Source organism: Pongo pygmaeus, chromosome 14 (genome assembly GCF_028885625.2).
Source record: "Pongo pygmaeus isolate AG05252 chromosome 14, NHGRI_mPonPyg2-v2.0_pri, whole genome shotgun sequence".
Taxonomy (NCBI): domain Eukaryota; kingdom Metazoa; phylum Chordata; class Mammalia; order Primates; family Hominidae; genus Pongo; species Pongo pygmaeus.
In genome coordinates, this window is record NC_072387.2 from 32,933,575 (window position 1) to 32,960,254 (window position 26,680).

Consider the following 26,680-nt stretch of genomic DNA (forward strand, 5'->3'; position numbering starts at 1 on the left):
AAGGTCAAGAGATCAAGACAATCCTAACTGAAATGGTGAAACCCTGTGTCTACTAAAAATAAAAAAATTAGCTGGACATGGTGGCATGTGCTTGTAGTGTCAGCTACTTGGGAGGCTAAGGCAGGAGAATCGCTTGAACCCGGGAGGCAGAGGTTGCAGTGAGCCGAGATCACACCACTGTATTCCAGCCTGGCAACAGAAGGAGACTCCATCTCAAAAAAAAAAAAAAGAAAAGAAATGAGATGACAATTGCAGTGCAAAATATCTGTTCCCTTTTGTTCCCCAGTGCCACTGCTACCCCATTCATCACCAATTTTTGTTGATGTCTCTTCCTGACTACTTTTTTTTTTTTTTGGAGATAAGAGTCTCACTCTGATGCCCAGGCTGGAGTGCAGTGGTGTGATCTCAGCTCATTGCAACCTCTGCCTCCAGGTTCAAGCAATTCTCCTGCCTCAGCCTCCCAAGTAGCTGGGACTACAGGCATGTGCCACCACGTCCAGCCAGTTTTTGTATTTTTAGTAGAGATAGGATTTTACCATGTTGGCCAAGCTCGTCTTGAACTCCTGACCTCAGGTGATCCACCCGCCTTGGCTTCCCAAAGTGCTGGGATTACAGGTGTGAGCCACCGTGCCTGGCCTTTTTTTTTTTTTTGAGATGGGGTCTCCCTATGTTGCCCAGGCTAAGCTTGAATTTATTTTTATTTTTATTTTTATTTTATTTTTTCATTTATTTAATTTATTTTTTTTATTTTTTGAGATGGAGTTTTGCTCTTGTCGCCCAGGCTGCAGTGCAGTGGCATGATCTTGGCTCACTGCAACCTCTGCCTCCCAGGTTGGGAGTAGCTGGGACTACAGCTGCCCGCCACTATGCGCAGCTACTTTTAGTATGTTTAGTAGAGCCGGAATTTCACCACGTTGGCCAGGCTGGTCTCAAACTCCTGACCTTAGGTGATCTACCCACCTCGGCCTCCCAAAGTGCTAGGATTACAGTCGTGTGCCACTGCGCCCGGTCTGGGCTGGAATTTCTGACCTCAAGCAACCTCCCTCCTCAGGCTCCTGAGTTGCTGATATTACAGGTGCATATCACCTTGCCCAGCACTAGAAACATGATTTTGTCACAACCCCAGACCCCTCTCATTCCCTTTCATAGGAAGACACTGGGCACCAAAGAAGCTTGAGCCAAGAACCAGGGGAACCAAGATTTAAACTCATTTCTGTTGGGTGCCAAACCTCTCTCTGCCTCCTTCTATTGGAGACGGCTAGGCACGGTGGCTCACACCTGTGATCCCAGCACTTTAGGAGGCCTAGGTGGGTGGATCACCTGAGGTCAGGAGTTTGAGACCAGCCTGGGCAATATGGTGAAACCCTGTCTCTACTCAAAATACAAAAAATTAGCTGAGTGTGGTGGCGGGTGCCTGTAATCCCAGCTACATGGGAGGCTGAGGCAGGAGAATCACTTGAATCCAGGAGGCAGAGGTTGCAGTGAGCTGAGATCATGCCATTGCACTCCAGCCTGGGAAACAAGAGTGAAACTCCACCTCAAAAAAATTAGAAAAACAAAAGAAAAGAAAATCAGAGGCTTTGGTCCCTTTGTCTGTGACACTCTGGAGTAATTCTGTCCCTGGCTGAATGTGATCTCCTCAAGGCAAAGTCTGGGTCTCCTTCCTCTTGCGTGCTCAGCCCTGGCCTATCTGTCCCACCCTAGGTGCTCAGTGAAGGCTTGCTCTTGTGGAGTATGGGTTTCAGGCATACCAAGACTTGGAGTTGCAGAGGCTGTGAGTGACAAGCCTTGGAGTGCTATGCCCACCAGGAAATGGGTCTATCTCTGAGTTGGGCCAATAAGCTGGGCTCCCTCCGACGCCAGTGCTCACATCTCCCCTACCCTGGGTGGACCCCTGCAGATAGTCAAGTATGTTGGCTCCATATTTGCCTTGAGTAGCTGGGTGCAGTAGCAGGGCATGGTGGCTCAGGCCTGTAATCTCAGCACTTTGGGAGGCTGAGGCAGGTGCATCCCTTGAGGTCAGGAGTTTGAGACCAGCCTGGCCAATATGGCAAAACCCCATCGCTACTAAAAATACAAAAATTAGCTGGGCATGATGGTGCACGCCTGTAATCTCAGCTACTCTGGAACCTGAGGCAGGAGAATCACTTGAACCCAGGAGTCAAAGGTTGCGGTGAACCCAAGATTGCGCCACTGCACACCAGTGTGGGGCACAGAGGGAGACTGTGTCTCAGAAATAAATAAATAAATAAAATAGATGGAGAGGCTGGGTGTGTGTGGTGGCTCATACCTGTAATCTCTGCACTTTGGGAGGCTTAGGTGGGAGGATCAGTGGAGCCCAGGAGTTTGAGACCAGCCTGGGCAACATCTCTACCATCTCTACCAAACACACACACACAAATTAAAAAACTAGTTGGGTGTGGTGACGCATACCTACTTGGGAGGCTGAGACGGGAGGATTTCTTGAGCCCAGGAATTTGAGGCTGCACTCAACAGTGACCACGCCACTGCACTCCAGCCTGGGTGGCAAAGTCAGACACTTTCTCAAACAATAAAAATAAATAAGTAAATAAATAAATAAAGCGGGAGGATAACAGTGAGACATGGAGAGAAGGCGTGCTAGGCAGAGAGACCTCCGTAGGCAAAGTCCAAGAGACATGAAAGAGCCAGTGTGCAAGAGTAAATTCCTAGAACTCTGGGAGATGGGAGCAGAGGGAGCTGGTACAGGTCTCCACCTGGTGTAAAATCTTGGCATAAATCTCCTACCATGAAAATAAATGACATTTTCTTCTTCCGGCTTGTGTAAGTTGGAAGAAAGCATTTTTTCTGAGATGGAGTCTCATTCTGCCTCCCAGGCTGAAGTGCAGTAGCGCAGTCTCAGCTCACCGCAACCTCCGTCCCCCTGGTTCAAGCGATTCTCTTGCCTCAGCCTCTCGAGTAGCTGGGACTACAGGCACATGCCAACACGCCCGGCTAATTTTTGTTTTTGTTTTTTCGGAGACGGGAGTCTTGCTCTGTCACCTAGGCTGGAGTGCAGTGGCGCGATCTCAGCTCACTGCAAGCTCTACCTCCCAGGTTCATGCCATTCTCCTGCCTCAGCCTCCTGAGTAGCTGGGACTACAGGCATCTGCCACCGCGCCTGGCTAATTTTTTGTATTTTTCGTAGAGATGGGGTTTCACTGTGTTAGCCAGGATGATCTCGATCTCCTGACCTCGTGATCTCTCCACCTCGGCCTCCCAAAGTGCTGGGATTACAGGCGTGAGCCACCACGACCAGCCTGAACCCGTGTCATTATTTAGCAGAAACTTTCAGAGTCAGTAAGTGGCCGGGCATGTCTCTTTTCTTTGTGCCACAGGACTCTGGATGTTTCCAGTGCAGACTAATCCAAGGCTGTTGTGGATGCGTTGTGTTGATTTCTCTATGGAGAACGGGGGGTGCACCAGGCAGACTGACTCATGCCTGTAATTCCAGCACTTTGGGAGCCCAAGGCTGGTGGATCACTTCAGGCCAGGAGTTCAAGACCAGCCTGGCTAACATAGTGAAACCCCGTCTCTACTAAAAATACAAAAATTAGCCAGGTGTGGTGGGGCATGCCTGTAATCCCAGCTACTCAGGAGGCTGAGGCAGGAAAACTGCTTGAACCAAGAGGCAGAGGTTGTAGTGAGCCAAGGTCACACCACTGCCCTCCTGCCTGGGCAACAGAGCAAGATTCTTATCTCCAAAAAACAAAACAAACAAAGAGAGGGAGAATGGAGGTTGCTTGTTATTGCATCATAATCTTGTTTATCCTGACTGATGCATTAGAGGTACTAATGGCATGAGAGGAACAATTTCCTGAGACACAGTTTACTGACCATGAATTTCCTCAAAACCCCTGAGAGCAGGCTTCTCAGGAGGAGACTCAGTGTGGAATCCCTTGCCAAGGTAGACCCTGGTTCTGTAGCAGGACGAGCCACAGACAAATCTCCTCAGACACCGGATTAAAGAAGCAAAAGGCTTATTTGTCCAGGAGCACTGGCAGATTTGTGTCTTAAGAGCCAAGCTCCCTGAAAAAGAAATTCTTGGCCTTTTTAAAGGCTGACAACTTTAAAGGATCCACGTGAAAGGGTCGTGATAAATTGAGCAAGCATGGGGAACATGACTGGGGGCTACATGCATCAGCTAACAGAACAGAAAGTTTTGCAATGCTTTTTCATACAATGTCTGGAATTTACAGATAACACAAGTAGTTTAGGTCAGGGGTTGATGTCATTATTATTATTTTTAACTCCTCTGGCAGGTGGTGTTGCCAAGGTTGTCTGGCTGTTTATCTCACTTTTGTTTCTAAATTTTTGCTTTCTCTCTTTCCTCCTGTCTTGTGAACTAGGCAAGATGGTGGAAGGAGGGCAGCAGTAGTAGTGGTCTCCTTCCTTAGTTCAGGTTCCAGCTACAAACATTCACCACCTGTGAGACCTTGGGCAGTTCACATCCCCTCTCTGTGGCTCAGTCTGCTCAACTGTAAAATAGGTTAAATCCTGAAAGATCAAAATCCCTCACATCTAAAATCTCAAAAATCACAATCCCAAAGTGATCGCTCTTGTTGCCCAGGCTGAAGTGCAATGGTGCGATCTCAGCTCACTGCAACCTCCGCCTCCCAGGTTCAAGCACTTCTCCTGCCTCAGCCTCACGAGTAGCTGGGATTACAGGTGTGCACCACCACGCCTGATTTATTTTTTGTCTTTTTAGTAGAGACGGGGTTTCACCCTGTTGCTCAGGCTTGTCTCCAACTCCTGACCTCAGATGATCCACCTACTACAGCTTCCCAAATTGCTGGGATTATAGGCATGAGTCATGGTGCCCGGCCCCTTATTTTATTTATTTATTTTTTTGAATTTTGCTCTGTCACCCAGACTGGATTGTAGTGGCACGATCTCAGCTCACTGAAACCTTTGCCTTCTGGGTTCAAGTAATTCTCTGTCTCAGCCTCCTGAGTAGCTGCAATTACAGGCGTCCGCCACTACGCTGGCTAATTTTGCATTTTTAGTAGAGATGGGGTTTCACCATCTTAGCCAGGCTGGTCTTGAACTCCTGACCTCATAATCCACCCGCCTAGGCCTCTCAAAGTGCTGTGATTACAGGCATGAGCCATTGTGTCCAACTGCCAGAGGCCTGAGTGAGTTTGGGCACACTCTGTGTGATTGGGCAGAAGAAGGCCTTTGGGAAGTTTAGCTGAGGACAGGGCCTGCAAAGGTGATGGATAGTGGGGGTCTGTCCTGGTCACCAGGCCCTGGGTCCTGCCCACCTGCTTGGTGCTACCCACCCATCACTCATGATGCTGCGAAGCCCTCTGGGTATTGTGGCCAAATACTCTAGGAGAGAAGCTGATGAACTTTGTTTCTTGAAATGCAGATTTCTTGGACATCCCTGAAAGGTCAATCATGAAAGTCAACTTGGTTTTCTCCCCCTCATTTGGGTTCAGAATTTAAAGTCCATGCACACAGGCAGTAAGATGATATAGATAAGTGACATCATCACTCTGTTTCAGATGTTAACATGTCTAGGTGGGTTAGGGGTGATGTGAGATCATACAACCTTGTGCCACAAAGTGGAATTCCCAGGCCAGAGGGAGACATTTTCTTGCCATGTTATGATCTTATCATTGAGTTTAAAGGCAATCTTGTTTCATTTTGGATTCTTTCTTATATTTATATCTTATAAGGGCACTTTGAATTTCCAAGCAAATAATAAATTTGAGTTAGCTTTTAATCATTGACTTCTAGCACAGTTATATGATCAGAAACATGCTGTGTGATTTAATCGCTCTAAAATATATTGAGATTTGCTGGAACAAAATAAGTCAGGTTAATTTTTGTAAATGTACCATGCATGCTTAAAATGAGTGTATCTACAACATTTGTCCCTGAGATACAGGTTGATGGCCTGATGGCTACATGGATGTGATGGAGATGGTTTACTATTGGGACCTTCCACATCCTGCTGATGTTTTGTTGCTTAGGATATGAATGGCTGAGTGGGGGCTGTAAAACCTAGCACTCTGCTTGGGTATGAGGTTCTTCCTGCCATCCTGCCATCATTTGTTTTTTATGTTTTGTCGCCAAGAGTGACCTTGAGGAATCCTGGGAGCTCAGGAAGGAAGGAGTGCCCAGAAGCAGGGACAGGGAGCTGGTTGGGGAGGACCAGAAATCAGGTTTGTGAAGGTTCCAGAGAGGACCTGTCCTTGGGAGGAGTGTTGGGGGCTGAGATGGGGGAGGGGGCATTGGCATGGTGGGGCACTCATGGAATGTCCATTGTGAGGCCGCACCACCGGCATCAGGGATTGGTGGAGAGGGAGTATAAAATCCCAGGGTTGCTAAGAGAGGGCCCAGACCAAAGAAGGTTTGGTGGAAAGCAGAACCTTGGTCTCCAACTAACTGCTCCTAAGCCTCACGCTCCCTTGCCCTGCGCGTTCTGTTGCTTCCCTGATTGACTTTCTCTGTGACCTGTAGCTAAACCTTCCACCAGCGCTTGAGAACTTAATTTGAACCGGATCCTTTCCCAGACCCCTTTCTCCTCCTCCTCCTCCTCCTCTTCCACCTCCAGGTGCCCAACAGCCCCCTTCTCCTCCTTTCCCTTCCCTTCCCTTCCCTTCCCTCCCCTCCCCCTTCCCTCCACCTCCCCGTCCCCATCCCCTTCCCTCCCCCCGCCCTAAGCCACCCCCGCCTCTGTCCTGGCCGCCTCAGGGCGCCCTGAGAGGACCAGGACATGCCGGTGTGGTGGCTGCTCTTTTGGCTCCTCCTGCTGGGATTTATCAGCCATCACCCCACCTATGTGAGTAGACGCTGGACCCGCGGGGTTTCTTCCTTGTCACCGGGCTGTGTCACGTGGCATGAAATTACACAGCTCAGGCCTGTAATCCCAGCACTTTAGGGGGCCGAGGTGGGCAGATCACTTGAGTCCAGGAGTTGAAGACTAGCCAGGGCATCATAGCGAAACCCCATCTCTACAAAAAATTCCAAAAAAGATTAGTCGGGCCTGGTGGTGCGTACCTGTTATCCCAGTTACTGGAGAGGCTGAGGTGGGAGGATCGCTTGGGCCTAAGAGCTGGCAGTTGCAGTTAGCTGAGATGGCCCCGCTGCACTCTTGTCTCAAAAAAACAAAATGGACCAAAACAAAGTGAAATATCATTTGATTTGTGTCATCTGGTTTGACGACTTTTTTTTTTTTTTTTTTAAGACAGTCTCACTCTGTCACCCAGGCTGGAGTGCAGTGGCAAGATCTCGGCTCACTGCAACCTCTGCTTCCGGGGTTCAAGCAATTGTCCTGCCTCAGCCTCCTGAGTAGCTGGGATTACAAGCGCAGACCACCACGCCTGGCTAATTTTTGTATTTTTAGTATAGACGGGGTTTCACCATGTTCGCCAGGATAGTCTCCATCTCTTGACCTCGTGATCCGCCTGCCTCAGTCTCCCAAAGTCCTGGGATTACAGGCATGAGCCACTGCTCCCGGCCAAAATATATAACCTTAAGTGTAAGTTTACTAACTTTGGAAAGTACATACCCCAGCATAACCCAACCCCCGTTCAAGATCTACATTATTTTATTTTTATTTTATTATTATTATTATTTTTGAGACAGAGTTTCTCCCTTGTTGCCCAGGCTGGAGTGCAATGGCAAAATATCCCTTGTTGCCCATTGGAGTGCAGTGGCACAATATCAGGTCACCGCAACCTCTGCTTCACAGGTTCAAGCAATTCTCCTGCCTCAGCCTCCTGAGTGGCTGGGATTACAGCCATGTGCCACCACGCCCAGTTAATTTTGTATTTTTAGTAGAGATAGGGTTTCTCCATGTTTGACCTTGAGGAACCCTGTGAGCTCAGGAAGGAAGCAGTGCCCAGAAGCAGGGACAGGGAGCTGGTTGGGGAGGACCAGAAATCAGGTTTGTGAAGGTTCCAGAGAGGACCTGTCCTTGGGAGGAGTGTTGGGGGCTGAGATGGGGGAGGGGGCATTGGCATGGTGGGGCACTCATGGAATGTCCATTGTGAGGCCGCACCACCGGCATCAGGGATTGGTGGAGAGGGAGTATAAAATCCCAGGGTTGCTAAGAGAGGGCCCAGACCAAAGAAGGTTTGGTGGAAAGCAGAACCTTGGTCTCCAACTAACTGCTCCTAAGCCTCACGCTCCCTTGCCCTGCGCGTTCTGTTGCTTCCCTGATTGACTTTCTCCGTGACCTGTAGCTAAACCTTCCACCAGCGCTTGAGAACTTAATTTGAACCGGATCCTTTCCCAGACCCCTTTCTCCTCCTCCTCCTCCTCCTCTTCCACCTCCAGGTGCCCAACAGCCCCCTTCTCCTCCTTTCCCTTCCCTTCCCTCCCCTCCCCCTTCCCTCCACCTCCCCGTCCCCATCCCCTTCCCTCCCCCCGCCCTAAGCCACCCCCGCCTCTGTCCTGGCCGCCTCAGGGCGCCCTGAGAGGACCAGGACATGCCGGTGTGGTGGCTGCTCTTTTGGCTCCTCCTGCTGGGATTTATCAGCCATCACCCCACCTACGAGAGTAGACGCTGGACCCGCGGGGTTTCTTCCTTGTTACCGGGCTGTGTCACGTGGCATGAAATTACACAGCTCAGGCCTGTAATCCCAGCACTTTAGGGGGCCGAGGTGGGCAGATCACTTGAGTCCAGGAGTTGAAGACTAGCCAGGGCATCATAGCGAAACCCCATCTCTACAAAAAATTCCAAAAAAGATTAGTCGGGCCTGGTGGTGCGTACCTGTTATCCCAGTTACCGGAGAGGCTGAGGTGGGAGGATCGCTTGGGCCTAAGAGCTGGCAGTTGCAGTTAGCTGAGATGGCCCCGCTGCACTCTTGTCTCAAAAAAACAAAATGGACCAAAACAAAGTGAAATATCATTTGATTTGTGTCATCTGGTTTGACTTTTTTTTTTTTTTTTTTTTTTTTTTTTTTTAAGACAGAGTCTCACTCTGTCACCCAGGCTGGAGTGCAGTGGCAGGATCTCGGCTCACTGCAACCTCTGCTTCCGGGGTTCAAGCAATTGTCCTGCCTCAGCCTCCTGAGTAGCTGGGATTACAAGCGCAGACCACCACGCCTGGCTAATTTTTGTAGTTTTAGTATAGACGGGGTTTCACCATGTTCGCCAGGATAGTCTCCATCTCTCGACCTCGTGATCCGCCTGCCTCAGTCTCCCAAAGTGGTGGGATTACAGGCGTGAGCCACCATGCCCGGCCAAAATATATAACCTTAAGTGTAAGTTTACTAACTTTGGAAATACATACCCCAGCATAAACCAACCCCCATTCAAGATCTACATTATTTTACTTTTATTATTTTTATTTTTATTTTTATTTTATTATTATTTTTGAGACAGAGTTTCTCCCTTGTTGCCCAGGCTGGAGTGCAATGGCACAATATCCCTTGTTGCCCATTGGAGTGCAGTGGCACAATATCAGGTCACCGCAACCTCTGCTTCCCAGGTTCGAGTAATTCTCCTGCCTCAGCCTCCCGAGTGGCTGGGATTACAGCCGTGTGCCACCACGCCCAGCTAATTTTGTATTTTTAGTAGAGATAGGGTTTCTCCATGTTGGTCAGGCTGGTTTTGAACTCCTGACCTCAGGTGATCTGCCCGCCTCCGCCTCCCAAAGCGTTGGGATTACAGGCGTAAACCACCGTGCCCAGCCAAGATCTAACTATTATGTCACCCCAGAAAGTGAACTCTCACTCTTCCCGGCCAGTCTCTTTCTTATCATGGGTTAGCTTGTTTATTCTGGAATTTCGCGTATACAGATGCATGCCATGCCATAGGTACTCTTTTGTGTCTGCCTTATTCTGCTCAACACCATGTTTCTGAATCATTACCATTGTTGTATGGTTCTCTAACTCCATCATTTGCATTTCACACTCAGCATATGCTGAGTTCAACCTGTTGAAGGGCTATCTCTGTTTAATTCACCATCTTGAAAGAAACATTTAAAATTGAGATGTTTTCAAAAATATATAGTTAAATCCTGAGGAATCGATGTAGAAACGCTATCACAAACTGTCTGAACTTATTCAGGGGAAGTCTTCGTCTTCACTCACATAAGAGTCTAATGGAATTAATATCAACAATCTTAGAGAAATCCCACACTATTCGTGCCATTTTCATGATCTCCATGGTAATTTTTTTTTTTTTTTTTTGAGATGGAGTCTCACTCTGTCACCCAGGCTGAAGTGCAGTGGTGTGATCTCGGCTCACTGCAACCTCTGCCTCCCTGGTTCAAGTGATTCTTCTGCCTCAGCCTCCTGAATAGCTAGAACTATAGGCACGTGCCACCAGGCCCTGCTAATTTTTTGTATTTTTAGTAGAGATGGGGTTTCACCGTGTTAGCCAGGATGGTCTCAATCTCCTGATCTCATGATCTACCCACCTCGGCTTCCCAAATTGCTGGGATTACAAGCATGAGCCACTGCGCCTGGCCCACCTTGTTAATTTTTAAGCACTAAAATTTGATACTTATTTGTGAATGAAGTAATCCCTTCATTTTTTTTTCTTTTTTTTTTTTTAGTTATGCTGAGCTTTAAATGACAAAGATTCACATAATCCAAGAGGGAAGTATTATTTAGAGGGATTCTTTTATCATGTGATATATAATAAATGCATCCAATGTTACACATCAATTTAAAAAACAAGTAAATAACTTTAAAGAAAAGATAACTACTGGCCAGGCCCAGTGGCTCACACCTGTATTCCCAGCACTTTGGGAGGCCCAGGCAGGTAGATCATGAGGTCAGGAGTTGGAGACCAGCCTGGCCAAGATGGTGAAACCCTGTCTCTACTAAAAATATAAAAATTAGCCAAGCACGGTGGCAGGCATCTGTAATCCCAGTTACTCAGTAGGCTGAGGCAGGAGAATCGCTTGAACCCGGGAGGCAGAGGTTGCAGTGACCTGAGATCATGCCACTGCAATCTAGCCTGGGTAACAGAGCAAGACTTTGTCTCAAAACAGAAAAGAAAAGATAAGATAATTACTTTATACTTAGCTTGTCTTACCCATGAGTGATGGGCTGCATGTGGCCCAGGACAGTTTTGAATGCAGTTCAACACAAATTTGTAAACTTTCTTAAAACATTATGAGATTTTGGCCAGGCGCAGTGGCTCTTGCCTGTAATCCCAGCACTTTGGGAGGCTGAGGCGGGCAGATTACCTGAGGTCAGGAGTTTGAGACCACCCTGGCCAACATGGCAAAACCCCATCTCCACAAAAAATACAAAAATTTGCTGAGTGCACTGTCAGACACCTGTACTCCCAGCTACTCAGGAGGCTGAGGCAGGAGAATCACTTGAACCTGAGAGGCAGAGGTTGCAATGAGCCGAGAGCACACCACTGCACTCCAGCCTGGGTGACAGAGTGAGACCCCATCTCAAAAACAAACAACAAACAAAAACAAAAGCAAAAAAATGGCTGGGCACGGTGGCTCACACCTGTATTCCCTCCAGCAGTTTGGGAGGCTGAGGCAGGCAGATCACCTGTCAGGAGTTTGAGACCAGCCTGGCCAACAGGGTGAAACCTCATCTCTACTAAAAATACAAAAATTAGTCGGGCATGGTGGCAGAGACCTGTAATCTCAGCTACTCGGGAGGCTGAGGGAGGAGAATGGCTTGAGCCCAGGAGCTGGAGGTTGCAGTGAGCCGAGATTGCACCACTGCACTCCAGCCTGGACGACTGAGCGGAGCGGAACACTGTCTCCAAAAAAAAAAAAAAAAAAAAGGGAGATTTTTTTAGATCATCAGCTATTGTTAGTGTTAGTGTATGTTAGTATGTTATGTGTGGCTCAAGACAACTTTGCTTCTTTTAATATAGCCAGGGAAGCCAAAAGATTGGATATCCCTGCTTTATACCAAGAAAGATGACACCCCACATTTGCAATGCCTAAAAACACTACCAGCCATCTGAAAAACACGAGACTTCTAACTTCTGTTCTTTTTTGTAGCAATGGAATCCCACGGTGATATCTGAGGGATGTGGTTACCTTTTGGAGGAGGTTGACGGTTTCTAAGGATGATTCTTTCTGAGTGAAATATTGTCAGTGTCATTGACCTTTTCATTATTTCAACTATTATTATTCCAGGTTATCAATTCTCCACCTGATCATTTTCATCCTGGGACTGACTTTTGTGGAATTCCTTGGATAGTTATCATTATTGTGTTTCTGGGAATTTCTACACTTGCTATTTTCCTCTGGAAAACTAGCCTTTGTGTGAGTATACTAACTTTCTGTAGAGGTATACTTGTAATCACAAATAAGAAGAAATTATTTAAAACAATTCACGTTTCTGGACTTCATTATGAATATGTGGTTTTACCCAAAAAATCAGGGAAATGATTTATTAGCATAAGAATTATGAAAATATCTGCCATTTACATTATGAAAATTAAATAGGTTGGTGTTTGTTTAATAAAATGTCAACAGAGCTTTTGGTCAAAAATAACTTTTTTTAACCTTAGTGTTATTTATCAGAAATGGAGTATGAGGTTTCATCACTTAAATAGGAAATTCTTTCTAAACTCTTCCGCTCTATAGTTCTACCATAAGGGTGGAAGGAAAGCTTCCAGTCTCCTCTCTGAAGATTCACTGCAGAAATGAGCTGACAACAGACAGCTTAACAGGAGAAGAAAAACATAGAACAGGCATAAACATGGGAACCAGCTGAAAAATGAGACTGCTAGAAGGGCTGGATGGTTGATGCTTAAAGAGCACCCTCTTCTGAGGGAAGAGGGAGATAGATGGAGATGTAGGCCATTTAGAGGGGCAGCAAATGATTTTTAGGGGAAATGGAAGAGCTCAAGGAACAAACAATTGGCCTGAGACAAAGTTCCTCTGAGGTCATAGGGATGAGGTGACAAACTGCCAGAAGGTGAAGGGCAGAACTGCACTGCATCTCATGATGCAGAGAAAGCCCCAGAGAATCTCTTAGAACTGCCCTCCAGAGAATCAATGAAAAGTGTGTCTGGGCAGGGTAACTTTGAATGACATCATTCAAGGTGCATGTTCCCAGTTGCAACTGGAGAGAGATCAGTATGTCAAAAGTCTGTACTTGGTAAGAATTTGGCTGCTAAGTTGTGCCATAATTTGTCTTTTGAGCCTTTTTTCCGTTGGGTAAGTTGAGCTCTACATTTTCTCTTGCCATTCATGGCAGTAAAAATGTGGTTGTCTGGGGGCTGAACCTCCTTCTGAACAATGATCCAAGATAAAAGTACTAATACCACAATGCTTTTTTATATTCAAGGGAAGAGGAAGTATGTTTCAGTTTTACCACCTAGATAATTACACGTCATTTGGCACTGCCTTTCAAGATATGTAGAAAACAGAAAATATATGAGTTATGAAGATATCGAGGAACGTTTAACATTCTCTATGCCACTTAGTCCTGAAGAGGGAATTTTTGGTATAAATTGGAGGAAGATTTTTTTTTTTTTTCCCAGCCCCAAGACGAGTCTCCCTGTGTTGCCCAGGCTGGAGTATAATGGTGTGATCTTGGCTCACTGCAACCTCCACCTCCTGGCTTCAAGTGATTCCCCTGCCTCAGCCTCTCAAGTAGCTGGGATTACAGGTGCCCACCACCATGCCCAGCTAATTTTTGTATTTTTAGTAGAGTCGGGGTTTTACCATGTTGGCCAGGCTAGTCTCAAAACCCGACCTCAAATGATCCGCCCGCCTCAGCCTCCCAAAGTGCTGGGATTACAAGCGTGAGCCACCACGTGCGCCGGGGGAAGTTTTTAAATTTACCACTTTTAAAAAATTCCATTTAGGAAAGTTCAGTTGAGCTGTTGGACTTGGACAACTTCACACCTTCTCATCTTTGTCCTTATCATCTAGTCATCTATACCACTACCTCCTAAGCAGGGACATCATGGGTGCCATGAAGCATTCATGCATGATGGCATTTCCTTGCTTCTCATTTCTTCATGTGTTTGACATTCCTCCTAGCTCCAAACTGGGCCAGCTACCTTTCCTATGAAATCTAGCAGTAACTGTGGGATAGATGTGGTTGCTCTTTCATCTTTTTAGATTACCCATGCTTCTCTCGAAATCCTAGTACATGTTTTGTTTTTTATCCTATGTGCAGAAATCAGAAAAGAACAAATTCTGCAAAGAATTTGAAAGATATTATTTCAGGCCAGGTGTGGTGGCTCATGCCTGTAATCCCAGCACTTTGGGAGGCTGAGGCAGGTGGATCACTTGAGGTCAGGAGTTCAAGACCAGAGGGGCCAACATGGTGAAACCCCATCTCTACTAAAAAGACAAAAATTAGCCAGGCATGGTAGCGGGCACCCGTAATCCCAGCTACTTGGGAGGCTGAGGCACAAGAACCGCTTGAATCTGGGAGGTGGAGGTTGCCGTGAGCCAAGGTAGTGCCACTGCACTTCAGCATGGGTGAGAGTGACACTCCGTCTCAAAAAAAAAAAAAAAAAGTTATTTCAACGACTACCTCAGGAGATTCATAGGTATCTGACCCACATCTGAGATGAGATTTTCATTGCATTTTAGCTATGATGAGAACAAATATTTAATATCTTAGAAGATTAAAAGCATACTGTGATAATATGGAAATCTTGGTGGGAATTCAGTCGTTATTGAGAATGTTTTGCGTTAGGTTCAAACCAGCCTCAATGAAGCTGATGTGAGGGAAGGGAAAGTGGACTCTGAGTAGAGCAGGGATAGAAGGAAGATGCTCCAGTGCAGATCAGGAAGGAGCAGGGGGTGAAATGTTACAAATTCTAGAACTCGGAGAGCTGAAGGTAATTACTTCCTTTTCAAGTTGTGAAACATATTAACCTGTGGTAAAATACTTATAACATGATAATTACCATCTAACCGTGTTGAAGTGTACAGTTCAGTTGTGTGAAGTATATTCATGTCTTTTTTTTTTTTTTTTTTTGAGACGGAGTCTCACTCTGTCACCAGGCTGGAGTGCAGTGGTGTGATCTTGGCTCACTGCAACCTCTGCTTCCCAGATTCAAGCAGTTCTCCTGCCTCAGCCTCCCGAGTAGCTGGGACTACAGGCATGCACCACCATGCTCAGCTAATTTTTGCATTTTTAGTAGAGACGGAGTTTCACCATGTTGGCCAGGATGGTCACCATCTCTTGACCTTGTGATTCACCTGCCTCAGCCTCCCAAAGTGCTGGGATTACAGGCGTGAGCTACCGCACCTGGCTTTTTTTTTTTTTTTTTTTTTGAGACAGAGTTTCAATCTTGTTGCCCAGTTTGGAGGGCAATGGCACAATCTCAGCTCACTACAACATTTTCCTCCTGGGTTCAAGTGATTCTCCTGCCTTAGCCTCCCGACTAGTTGGGATTACAGGCATGCACCACCTCTTGGTGATCTCGGCTCACTGCAACCTCCGCCTCCCAGCTTTAAATGGTTCTCTGTCTCAGCCTCCTGAGTAGCTCGGATTACAGGCGCCAGCTGCCATGCCCGGCTAATTTTGGTATTTTTAGTAGAGACGGGGTTTCACCATCTTGGCCAGGCTGGTCTTGAACTCCTGACCCCGTGGTCCACCCGCCTCGGCCTCCCAACGTGCTGGGATTATAGGCATGAGCCAGCGTGCCCAGCCATCATTCTTAAATTATTATTTCCTAGGTGTCTTTCCTCAAGACTGTCTTAAAGTCACAAAATGTACATGACGGATCCACGGATGTACAGCGGAAAGCCTGGAGGTCCAATAGCCATAGCCAGGAAGGTATGGCTCTGTTGGAGTCCCCATAGTGTGGAAATGAGTTTGCCCTGGAAAGGGAAAGAACAGCTTCTTGCCCTCAGGTTTCTCACCTTCTCCTCTCCTCACTCTCACCAAGGGCCGAGGTCCATTTGTATGCACACAAAGAAAAGGGTTTCTTCCTTTCCAGGAATTAAAATTGGCCTGGAAGATCTCTTTACTTCACAGAGACATATGGAAGCCAAAGTTCGAGCTGAAGTCCATAAGGTGACAAGGAATGTCAACAGTCATTACAAAATCAATGGACATAGGAAGACTGCCAAAAAAAAGTAAGATGTGCATTGACACAAATACTGTTGTATGAACCATGTGCCAATCAAAGTAGACAACTGTAAAGTCCTTGAGAATATTTTCTACAATATTTGTGGCAAATTCAGTGGGTTCAAAATTGAGTTTGTCCTTTCTGCTTGATTAGTTTAATCTGTATAATTCCTTTCCCTTCCTACATTCTTGTTTGTAATTTTTTCGGGGGAAGAGGAGGTGCTAGTACTGGCATTGGTTTTCCTTTCTCTCTTTTTTTTTTTTTCCTGAGACGGAGCTTTGCTCTTGTTGCCCAGGCTGTAGTGCAATGGCACAATCTCAGCTCACTGCCTTTCGGGTTCAAGCAATTCTCCTGCCTCAGCCTCCCAAGTAGCTGGGATTACAGGAGCCCACCACCACATCCAGCTAATTTTTGTATTTTTACTAGAGATGGGGTTTTGCCATGTTGTTCAGGCTGGTCTCGAACTTCTGACCTCAGGTGATCCACTTGCCTCAGCCTCCCAAAGTGCTGGGATTAGAGGTGTGAGCCACCACACCCAGCCTTTTTTTTTTTTTTTTAATTTTGAGATAGAGTCCCGCTCTGTTGCCCAGGCTGGAGTGCTATGGTGCAATCTTGGCTCACTGCAACCTCTGCCTCTCAGGTTGAAGCAATTCTGCCTCAGCCTCCCAAGTAGCTTGGATTACAGGTGTGTGCCACCACACTCAGCCAATTTTTTTTTTTTTTTTGAGACAGAGTCTCACTCTGTCACCCAGGCTAGAGTGCAGTGGGGTGATCTTGGCTCACTGCAACCTCCGCCTCCCAGGTTCAAGCGATTCTTATCCCTTAGCCTCTTGAGTAGCTGGGACTACAGGCATATGCCACCATGCCTGGATAATTTTTGTATTTTTAGTAGAGGCGGGGTTTCACCATATTGGCCAGGCTGGTCTAGAACTCCTGACGTCATGATCCACACACCTTGGGCTCCCAATGTGCTGGGATTACAGGCGTGAGCCACTGTGCCCAGTCCAATTTTTGTATTTTTAGTAGAGACAGGGGTTCACCATGTTGGCCAGGCTAGTCTTGAACTCCTGACCTCAGGTGATCCGCCTGCCTCAGCCTCCCAGCGTGAGCCACCGCACCCAGCCTGGATTGTTGAATTCAATGCTTGGGTCACCTCCAGATTCATTTTCACAGTCTTTCACGTTTTGGTCATATTACATTGTATTTTGCTGCCATATGACTGATCTTTTTTTTGTTAAATGTGAGATACTTGTTAAAAAATATTTAGCAATGAATTGAGGCCTAGTAGCATGTTATCTTGCTGCAGAAGAGATGGGAGTCTACTTCTGGGGGATGGTCAGGGGTCCTCCATACAGGCTGCAATTGAGGTCGTCAGTGCAGGCTCAGTCCCTACAAAGGCCAGGTATTTCCTATCCACCTCTGTTCTGATGTGTGACTCTTCTGGGTCTCAACCAGAGCCAGTGGACTTCAGTACGGGTCGCTTTCATTGGCAGACCCTCAATCCACTTGGTTTTCATCTAATCGCATGCATGTGTGCAAAAGCTGCTCTGCTTCTTTGCATCTCAGTAGTCCCTTCTGGAATTCAGCAATGAAACTCAGGGAAATGGGTTCCAAATGTGAGGATGTCTTTCGTCCTGGGTTTCCTTCTCCATCTTGACCTCATGTCTGTTTACTGCCATGTTAGCAATTTCATGTATTTAATCATGGGTTTTATATTCTGTTTGGTGTTCCCCATTGTTCTCATTGGAGATCGGAAGCTTCAGATGCACTTATGCCAACTCAAGATTAGAATGCTTCCTTAGCTTCCCTCCAGAGTCAGGTTTTGTGTTTGTAGTTCCCAAGTGCACAGCAGGAGTAGTGAGGTCCTCACTGGCTTCTCATTTGCATTAATCTGTGAGCTCATTTAGCGTGGGGACAGGACCCTGCTCCCATTGCATTCTCAGCACCTCACCACACACTCCTTGTTTGAGGCCACTCCAGAGAGCATGTGCTGAAGGATGCCCTGTGGTCAGAAACAAGTTTATTAACTTTCTCTTTGAAGTGTTTTTGTCCCTGTCTCCTAGCGTTCTGGGAATTTTTCACATCCTTCCTATAAAACCAAGTATCAGGTGAGGTCCTTAGGATCAGGACCATGAATCAAGTGGTGTGAGGGCAACACAGCAAGCTTGCCTTTTTAGGTCATTTCCTTTTTCTGCCCTCACTCTCTGTGAACTGAACCTTGTTACAGTCAGTCAACACCAGGGTGGATGGTTTGCAGTTGTCATCTATTTTCAGGACATAACACCCTGACTTAGGAGCCATTCCGATCATTTCTAATTCAATAGATGTGCCCAGCATTCAGGTTGCCTTTTCTCTCAACCAGGATCTTTAAAGACGACGACAAGAGTTCCAGTCCTGAATCATGGCAAAGTGCAGTAGTGAACTGCAGGGTTAATGACACCATATTCTGGAAGGATCTCTCTATGGCTGATGGTCTCAGTTCCGGCATCAGCCTCTGACTGAGAATCAGGCCTCCCACAGGAGGAGTCAGATGAGGAGCAATCCTCTGCTTCCGATGGAGTTAGCTGTGATGAGTTGGTGAGGTCTGGTTTTTCACACTGAAGTAAAATGAGCTTTCGCTGTGTCAAGAACAAGACTGACCCCAGAGACACACATAGTGCACCTCATAGAAGCTTTTAATAGTCTTTATTTACTAAAGAATAGGACTAACTATAGAACTATGAAGATGAGCTGGAAATGACAGGTGACTTGCCAGCAGGCCAGAGTGTGATTTTTCTTTGTCCCTCAACGGGAGGTGTCAATTCTTCCTTTGGTTGTGAGAATCAGTTGGTTCATTTATGGGAAGGTTGCAGGGGGGATCTTTGAATCACAGCCTTCGGATGCCAGAAGGGCAGAGGGAATCCCACATGGGCTGGTGGATCTTGTGTGTGCATTTCCCTCCCTTCTAATCTCAGGAAACAAAACATGAAAGAATGTGAGCAAGCAGAAAATGAGAGGCAGCTATCAGAGGCAGAGGAGAATGGGAAATTGGAGATGAAAGAAATACATACCTACCTTGAGTTCAGAAACTGAACCCCACCCTCTTGGGAAACCCCCCCTCTTGGGAACCCCCCCCTTGGGAAACCCCCATTGGAATGTTGTTTTTAACCTTTGTACAATGTTTAGACCCAGTAAATGCAGAAATAGAAACAAATGGTCAGAAGACATATCCAGAGAGAGAGAGAGAGAGTTGACAAAACAGAAAACAAAGTACCTTAAGATTTACCAGTGACCAAAAGATGTGAAGTAGCAAAACGTCTCCTGACCCCATTGCCAGCTAGACTGTGTGGAAACTCGGTTACCAGCCATTCTAGGGGTGGAGTGAGTTGTTGTCATCCTTAGGAAAGTGTGTTGTTGTAGGATCAACCACATCCTTCAAAAGGACTATGCCTGTTTATAAGCCCAGCTGTTTCTGCCCTGTGAAACACGGCAAGGATATTAATACAAAGAGAATAGAGCTTTATGATAAAAGATGCTCAATGAAGGATGAATTAGGGATATACTGAGAATGGGGAAGGAAATTGTCAACTCAGAAGTCAGCAGGCAGTAAGCAAAAGAGGAGGAATCAATACAGCAACAGTTTGGATCAGACTGTACTGTTTTTGTTTTTGTTTTTGTTATTTTTTCTGAGGTGGAGTCTCGCTCTGTCACCCAGCCTGGAGTGCAATGATGTGATCTTGGCTCACTGTAACCTCCGCCTCCCAGGTTCAAGTGATTCCCCTGCCTCAGCCTCCCGAGTAGCTGGGATGACAGGTGCCTGCCACCATGCCCGGCTAATTTTTTTATTTTTAGTAGAGATGGGGTTTCACCGTATTAGCCACGATGTTCTCAATCTCCTGACCTCGTGATCCACCGGCCTCGGCCTCCCATAGTGCTGGGATTACAGGCGTCAGCCACCGCGACCGGCTCAGACTGTACTCTTATAGCCATCTGAAATACGTTTTCTAGGTATAGATAGATTGTGTAAGGGTACAGTTGTGAGGATAACAGAAACATGGCAGATTATTTAAAATCATCCTGAAAGTGGTGCTTTATCTGATGAAAGTGATTGTAATCCATAGGAAACTGTTTCAACGCATGCAAGAGTTGCGGCGGCGGGCACAGGACTACTACAGATGCAAAGTAAGGAGCTTCCTCCCCGCAGTTGCACGATAGTTCAGTGCTGATGCAGATGATGCCATGGCCCTTAGACTCTCTCAACATTCAATTTCTCATGTGTTGGCTTTTTCAGATCACCCCTTCTGCAAGAAAGCCTCTTGCCAACTCAGTAAGTTTGTTTGTTTTCCTTCCTTTTGGACATAGTCTGCCAGGTCAGGACATGGATGTATTTTTCTCCCCACAGCTCTGTGCTCAAGCCTTGCAAAGGGGGAAGGCAGAGAGGAAGGCTGCCTACAAGCAGCACAGGTAGGTCATTGTGATGGACATTTTAAAGGATGTTTTTGTTTTGAGATAAAGCTTTGAGCATCTAGTAAAGAACTTGGTGTTTTAATTCTTCAAGTCAATTCTTTCTCTGTCTTCTAGGTGTCAAATGAGGCAAAAGAAGAGAGTCCCAGAGAGACACATGAGTCAGGAGCCAGTCCAGGGACGACTGGGCCTAGAGAACCCTTTCTCGATGGGTAGGAGCTTGCTGTGAAGGCAGCTGCTTAATTTCTGCTGCACAATCCACACACCTTGCTTCTCCTTTTGGGGATGAGGGCTCGGGTGGAGTGATTGTTATGTTTCCTGGAAACAATTCCAAGCACTTATAAAGAGAACAGTTGTCTCGCTGGGTGGCAGGACCCTATTTTTCTCAGGTGCCCGAGCTGAATGGCTCTTGGCTAGTCCCCTGTGAATGGTGGAGCTCAGGCCGCTCCACTGACTGTGGACGTTGCCCCACCCTGATGTCTTGGTTACTTTTAACTGAGGAGATGAACCTAGAAGGCAGATGGGCCAGCTCCCGTTTCCACCTTGACTCAGTGTGAAGGATTTATTTTTCTTTCACTTGAGAAAACAACAATAGCACTTTAGAATGGGAGCCACATGTGCTGATGAGAGCAGAGATTTTCTGGCCGTGTCTTCACGGATCAATATTGTAGCTTGAGATCTGCTTTAAGAAAAGAAGCGTTTATTTACACTTTTTGGAACTTCCTTCATTCTTTTTGTTTAAGTTGTTTATTGCCAACTATATAACTCCATTAGTAAGTTAAATTTCTATGTAATCCTACTCCTCTAACATTTCAAGTGTAACCCTAAAACTTTCCAGTTAATTTCTGTAGCTCTTACCTTTTCTCATGACTGTTCATCTCTTTATGTCCATTTCTGTTCATAAGTATTGATAATACCTGGCCAGGTATGAAAGTTAGATTAACTATGAATCCACAGAATTTTAAATGTCCCTATGGCTTGAAGAAGAGGAGGAGTGCTGTTCCTGTCCAGGGTTTATTGATATTCTTCCAACCATGGCTGTTCCTATTTTAATTTTGAGTCTGTGCTCACATGATGAGTGATTTCCTCTGATATGTACTGATTTAGAGCTCATTTCCAGCTGGTTAGAGCCCGACCTGTTCACAGCCTGTTGAGAGTTAAGAATACCCCTGGACCAGGGCTCTGTGGTATCTTCCTCAAGGATGAGGCTCCAGAGGGCTCCAGAGTCCTCTGAGGCATGTGGTCAATAAACCCTGTGCCTCTGGTAAGGGACCTGTGTGGCAGAGAGTGAGATGGCAGCGGAGGGTGTGGAGGGTTTCTTATTCTGCACAGAACATGCAAGCCAGATTTAGCCCCATTCCCTTCTCTGGCCCTTAGCAGATTCAGGACCTCATTCGGTTCCCATGAGGAACAGCAACGGCGTCCCAGCTGAAAACACAGAGAAGACAAAGGTAAATGCTGGGGACGTTTTCACTCTTCTTATATCAGGACACTTTGGTCTTTTCCAACAACGCCCTCTCCTGGCCTGGCCTCTGCTCTATGGGTTCTGTGGTGTCTTTTCTGTCTCGACTTCTTGAGAAGCAAAATCTTCTCCATGAGCTTTCAGGCTTCTCCATTCCCAGCTGATCATCGTTGGTGGCACCTCCAGAATCCATAAAAGCTCAGGGACTGAGGGCTGAAGGGCTTTTACTCTTCTGTTTCCAGAAATAACACGAGGAGGCACCACTGACCTCCAGTACTCTAGGTCTTATGGCACGGTGAACTCTGACTGATCCACCTTACCCAAGATGTTGTGGGGTCTCATTTCTGAAATATGTGGGATTTTCTTTTGCTGTGATTTTGTTTGCATTCTGCTATAATGTAGGTGATTAACGTTTGAAATATCTGTTATATTCCCAGAAGTGAAAATAGTGAAAACGCATTAATCTAACATTAATTTGTGCTTTGTGCAATTTTGAATGCTCTTTGACAAGGCCAATTCCATAGTTCATCACAGTCCCATCCCTGTTGGTAACCGTGTTGTGCAAAAACACCTTCATACCCACCCAATGGGGCCCCTGATCTAATATTCTAAGTGTCAGAGGTTCCATATTTGTAATAGCAAATAGGCCCTGACTGTAAATTAGTGAAGAGTGAATGTAACTTATTACCTACAGGGACAATTCCAAATGAAGGCCTTAAATGATGCTCAGCTAAGCTGGTTCTTCTGTGGCCTCTGTACCTTGAAAAGCTGCCGAGTCCTATGATTACACATGATGGGACTTGTACACTTGAAGTGAAACACAGTTTTCAAACTTGCTTTGTTTAGAATTCTCACTCATTTTTCCACGGAAAAAAGTATTCTTTATGTCCTAGAGCACTCACAATTTGGTATTACCTGGGAGTGAAAAGAAATATTACAGCCATGTCTAACTGACTTCTTGAGGTAAGATTGTTCTGTCAGAAATCCCTCTCCCAGCTCCCCTGAAGCTCTTCAGGAATCCACATCTCTCCAGAGCTCTTTGTTCTCATGGGTGGCACTTCCAGAGTGAAGAAGATCCTTTGTCAAGAAGGGAAACAGAGGGGAAATGAGAGGGTCCCGCAGGCAGAGCTGGAATCTACTTCCACTGTGCCTCTTGCAAGCTGTGTGACCCTGGGCACAATTTCTCCTTCCTCTGGAAACCTCTGTTTTCTTAGATTTGGAGCAGGGTGGTCACACTGACCTTGCAGAGTTCTGAGAATCAGAGACAGAACATAAAAGGCCTGGAAAACATTCTCCAAAAAGAAGCTGCAACATGTGTGGACAATGGGCTTTTCATGCCTCTCTTACTCTCTGTTGACCTGGTGCAAGAAACATGCTCTGGTGATGGCTGTGAGGGAGGAATGAGGATAGAGATAGACACTCCTGTGTCTCAAACATGCTTCTTTGTTAATCTGTTATGAATCTGTCATGACTCTGTCTTCCCTGGGGCAGGACCCCAGCCTGCCTACATTTGCAAACAGACACAGTGGCATGTGGAGACAACAGTGTGTCCCAATGACTTTTCTTTACTCCCCAGCTGTGGGCAGTACTCAGTGGAAGGGTGACATTATGACACTGATACTGCTATTTTGAAACCTGGAGGGTGGAAAGGTGCAAAAATCTATCACCAGCAACAGAAGATGCAGCCTGTGTTGGTGGCGGTAATTTTGTCCATCAAATGAATATGTGTGAATATTTCCTCCTTTGGCCCTACAGGTCAGGATGGTGGCAGTGGAGCACCATCATTCCTCAGGATTGCGCTACCGGCCCTACCTCCCGGCTGAAACTTTAAGAAAAAGGATAGGCCGCAAGCCACCTCCTCCTATTCAGTGTGATCTAAGAGGTCAACCACGTCCATCAGTTAAAGGATGTCTGAGACCGCTGACTCTTTCTCGACTACAGTGTCCACTAGGACCTCAACCACATTCTACAACTGATGATTTTCTGAGAAGAGAGACACCTCAAGACGAGTGTGCCCTGGGACCTGATCCACTTCCTCGAGCTGATGATTTTCCGAGACTCAAGACACCTCCCGAGGGTCTTTTCATACCAATTTCCCCTTCTCCAGTTGATGATTCTCTGAGCCTCAAGACACCTCCCGAGTGTCTTCTGGTACCCCTTCCACCTTCTCCAGTTGATGATTTTCTCACACCACAGGCACCTCCCATCAAGCGTCGTCGCCTGGGACCTGTAGCATTTCCTCGAGCTGATGATTTTAGGAGACCCAAGGAACCTCCTGACTGTTTTTTTGCACGCCTTCCACCTTCTCCAGTTGATGATTCTCTGAGCCTGAAGACACCTCCCGAGTGTCTTCTGGTACCCCTTCCACCTCCAGTTGATGATTTTCTCACACCACAGGCACCTCCCATCAAGCGTCGTCGCCTGGGACCTGTAGCATTTCCTCGAGCTGATGATCTTAGGAGACCCAAGGAACCTCCCGACTGTTTTTTCGTACCACTTCCACCTTCTCCAGTTGATGATTCTCTGAGCCCCAAGACACCTCCCGAGTGTCTTCTGGTACCCCTTCCACCTCCAGTTGATGATTTTCTCACACCACAGGCACCTCCCATCAAGCGTCGTCGCCTGGGACCTGTAGCATTTCTTCGAGCTGATGATTTTAGGAGACCCAAGGAACCTCCTGACTGTTTTTTTGCACGCCTTCCACCTTCTCCAGTTGATGATTCTCTGAGCCTGAAGACACCTCCCGAGTGTCTTCTGGTACCGCTTCCACCTCCAGTTGATGATTTTCTCACACCACAGGCACCTCCCATCAAGCGTCGTCGCCTGGGACCTGTAGCATTTCCTTGAGCTGATGATTTTAGGAGACCCAAGGAACCTCCCGAGTGTCTTTCCGCACCCCTTCCACCTTCTCCAGTTGATGATTCTCTGAGCCTGAAGACACCTCCTGAGTGTCTTCTGGTACCCCTTCCACCTTCTCCAGTTGATGATTTTCTCACACCACAGGCACCTCCCATTGAGCGTCGCCTGGGACCTGTAGCATTTCCTCAAGCTGATGATTTTAGGAGACCCAAGGAACCTCCTGAGTGTTTTTTCGCACCCCTTCCACCTTCTCCAGTTGATGATTCTCTGAGCCTCAAGACACCTCCCAAGTGTCTTCTGGTACCTGTTCCACCTTCTCCAGTTGATGATTTTCTGAGACGACAAACACCTCCCGTCCAGTGTCACCTGAGACCTGTACCATTTCATCGAGCTGATGATATCAGGAGACTCAAGAAACCTCCTGACTGTTTTGACTGTTTTTTGTTTTGTTTTGTTGTTTTTTTTTTTTTTTTTTTTTTATTCTGTGGCAGGAAGGGGCCTGGTGTGTTGTTGATTCAATTTATTGATCATTTTTACAACACATAAATTCATTTAAGTATTGATTGTGCACCTATCATATGATACGCATTTTTTCATCACTCCCCCACTCCCAGAACCCTAAGTTTTTCTCACTGTTAGAACTGCTAGTTTATTTGTATTTCAGTCACTTTGACTATAAACTCCTTTAGTGTAGGTGCTTAGATTTTTTTCACTGCTTAGCCCCCAATGCCTGTATAGAGTAAGCTTTTTTTTTTTTTTTGTACCAAATGCCCAATGGCCAATTTATTCTGTTTCAATAACAACTAGGCATCATTTTCAAAGGGCCATATACTGACAACAGACTGCCCAGAAATTATCTCCCTATGTAGGAAAACTACAGAAGACAAGTTCTTAGACTTTTAATGCCCAATACAGTAGCCATTAATGACAGGTGACTACCGAGCCTTGAAATGCGATAGTCCAAATTGAGATGTGCTATAAGCTTAAATTACACACCACGTTTCAAAGCCATAAGGCCAAAAACTGTGAAATAGTCTAGTAATTTTATATTTATTATATATTGAAATGATATTTGGTATTTTGGATATATTGAGTTAAATAAAAGTTAAATTCACCTGTTTGGTTTTTTACTTTTAAAATGTGAATTCCAGAAAAATTTTTTTTTTATGAAGTATTTATTGATGATTCTTGGGTGTTTTTCGGAGAGGGGGATATGGGAGGGTCATAGGATGATAGTGGAGAGAAGGTCAGGAGATAAACACATGAACAAAGGTCTCTGGTTTTCCTAGGCAGAGGTCCCTGCGGCCTTCTGCAGTGTTTGTGTCCCTGGGTACTTGAGATTAGGGAGTGGTGATGACTCTTAAAGAGCATGCTGCCTTCAAGCATCTGTTTAACAAAGCACATCTTGCACCGCCCTTAATCCATTTAACCCTGAGTTGACACAGCTGTTTCAGAGAGCAGGGGGCTGGGGGAAAGGCCATAGATCATAGAGCAGGGGGCTGGGGGAAAGGCCATAGATCAACAGCATCCCAAGGCAGAAGAATTTCTCCTAGTCAGAACAAAATGGAGTCTCCTATGCCCACCTCTTTCTACACAGACACAGCAACAATCTGATCTCTCCTTCCTTTCCCCACACTTCCCTCCCTTCTCTTCAACAAAACCGCCATCGTCCTCATGGCCCGCTCCTGATGGTCGCTGTCTCTTCGGAGCTGTTTGGTACACCTCCCAGACAGGGTGGCTGGGCAGAGGCGCTCCTCACCTCCCAGACAGGGCGGCCGGGCAGAGGGGCTCCTCACTTCCCAGATGGGGAGGCTGGGAAGAGGCGCTCCTCACATCCCAGATGATGGGTGGCCGGGTAGAGGCACTCCTCACATCCCAGATGGGGCAGCCGGGCAGAGGCGCTCCTCA

The 26,680-nt window shown here is 46.5% G+C and overlaps 1 protein-coding gene across 6 annotated transcripts; it reads left to right on the top strand.

Moving 5' to 3' along the window:
• The first annotated feature begins 6,333 nt into the window (after positions 1-6,333).
• On the top strand, positions 6,334-25,913 carry LOC129011233 (nuclear pore complex-interacting protein family member A7). 6 transcript variants are annotated; one of them, XM_054445983.2, is made up of 10 exons: positions 6,334-6,808; positions 12,098-12,226; positions 15,614-15,713; positions 15,877-16,015; positions 20,109-20,169; positions 20,279-20,314; positions 20,390-20,451; positions 20,569-20,663; positions 21,832-21,902; positions 23,669-25,913. In XM_054445983.2, the coding sequence occupies exons 1-10, from the start codon at positions 6,743-6,745 to the stop codon at positions 24,758-24,760; spliced, it is 1,851 nt and encodes a 616-aa protein (XP_054301958.1). In that variant the 5' UTR covers positions 6,334-6,742; the 3' UTR covers positions 24,761-25,913. The 6 variants fall into 6 exon arrangements, with proteins under 6 accessions (XP_054301958.1, XP_054301957.1, XP_063506722.1 ...); XM_054445982.2 differs by having other exon boundaries at positions 21,829-21,902; positions 23,669-25,907; XM_063650652.1 differs by having other exon boundaries at positions 20,279-20,451; positions 21,829-21,902; positions 23,669-25,907.
• The last annotated feature ends 767 nt before the right edge of the window (positions 25,914-26,680 follow it).

What these genes read in the sequence shown, in the direction of transcription:
- LOC129011233 (XM_063650652.1), top strand. Translation starts at nt 6,743, where the DNA reads ATGCCGGTGTGGTGGCTGCTCTTTTGGCTCCTCCTGCTGGGATTTATC. An exon ending in GCTGCCTACAAGCAGCACAG is followed by an intron (nt 20,452 to 20,568) that starts GTAGGTCATTGT and finishes TCTGTCTTCTAG; the next exon opens with GTGTCAAATGAGGCAAAAGA. An exon ending in AAAACACAGAGAAGACAAAG is followed by an intron (nt 21,903 to 23,668) that starts GTAAATGCTGGG and finishes TTGGCCCTACAG; the next exon opens with GTCAGGATGGTGGCAGTGGA.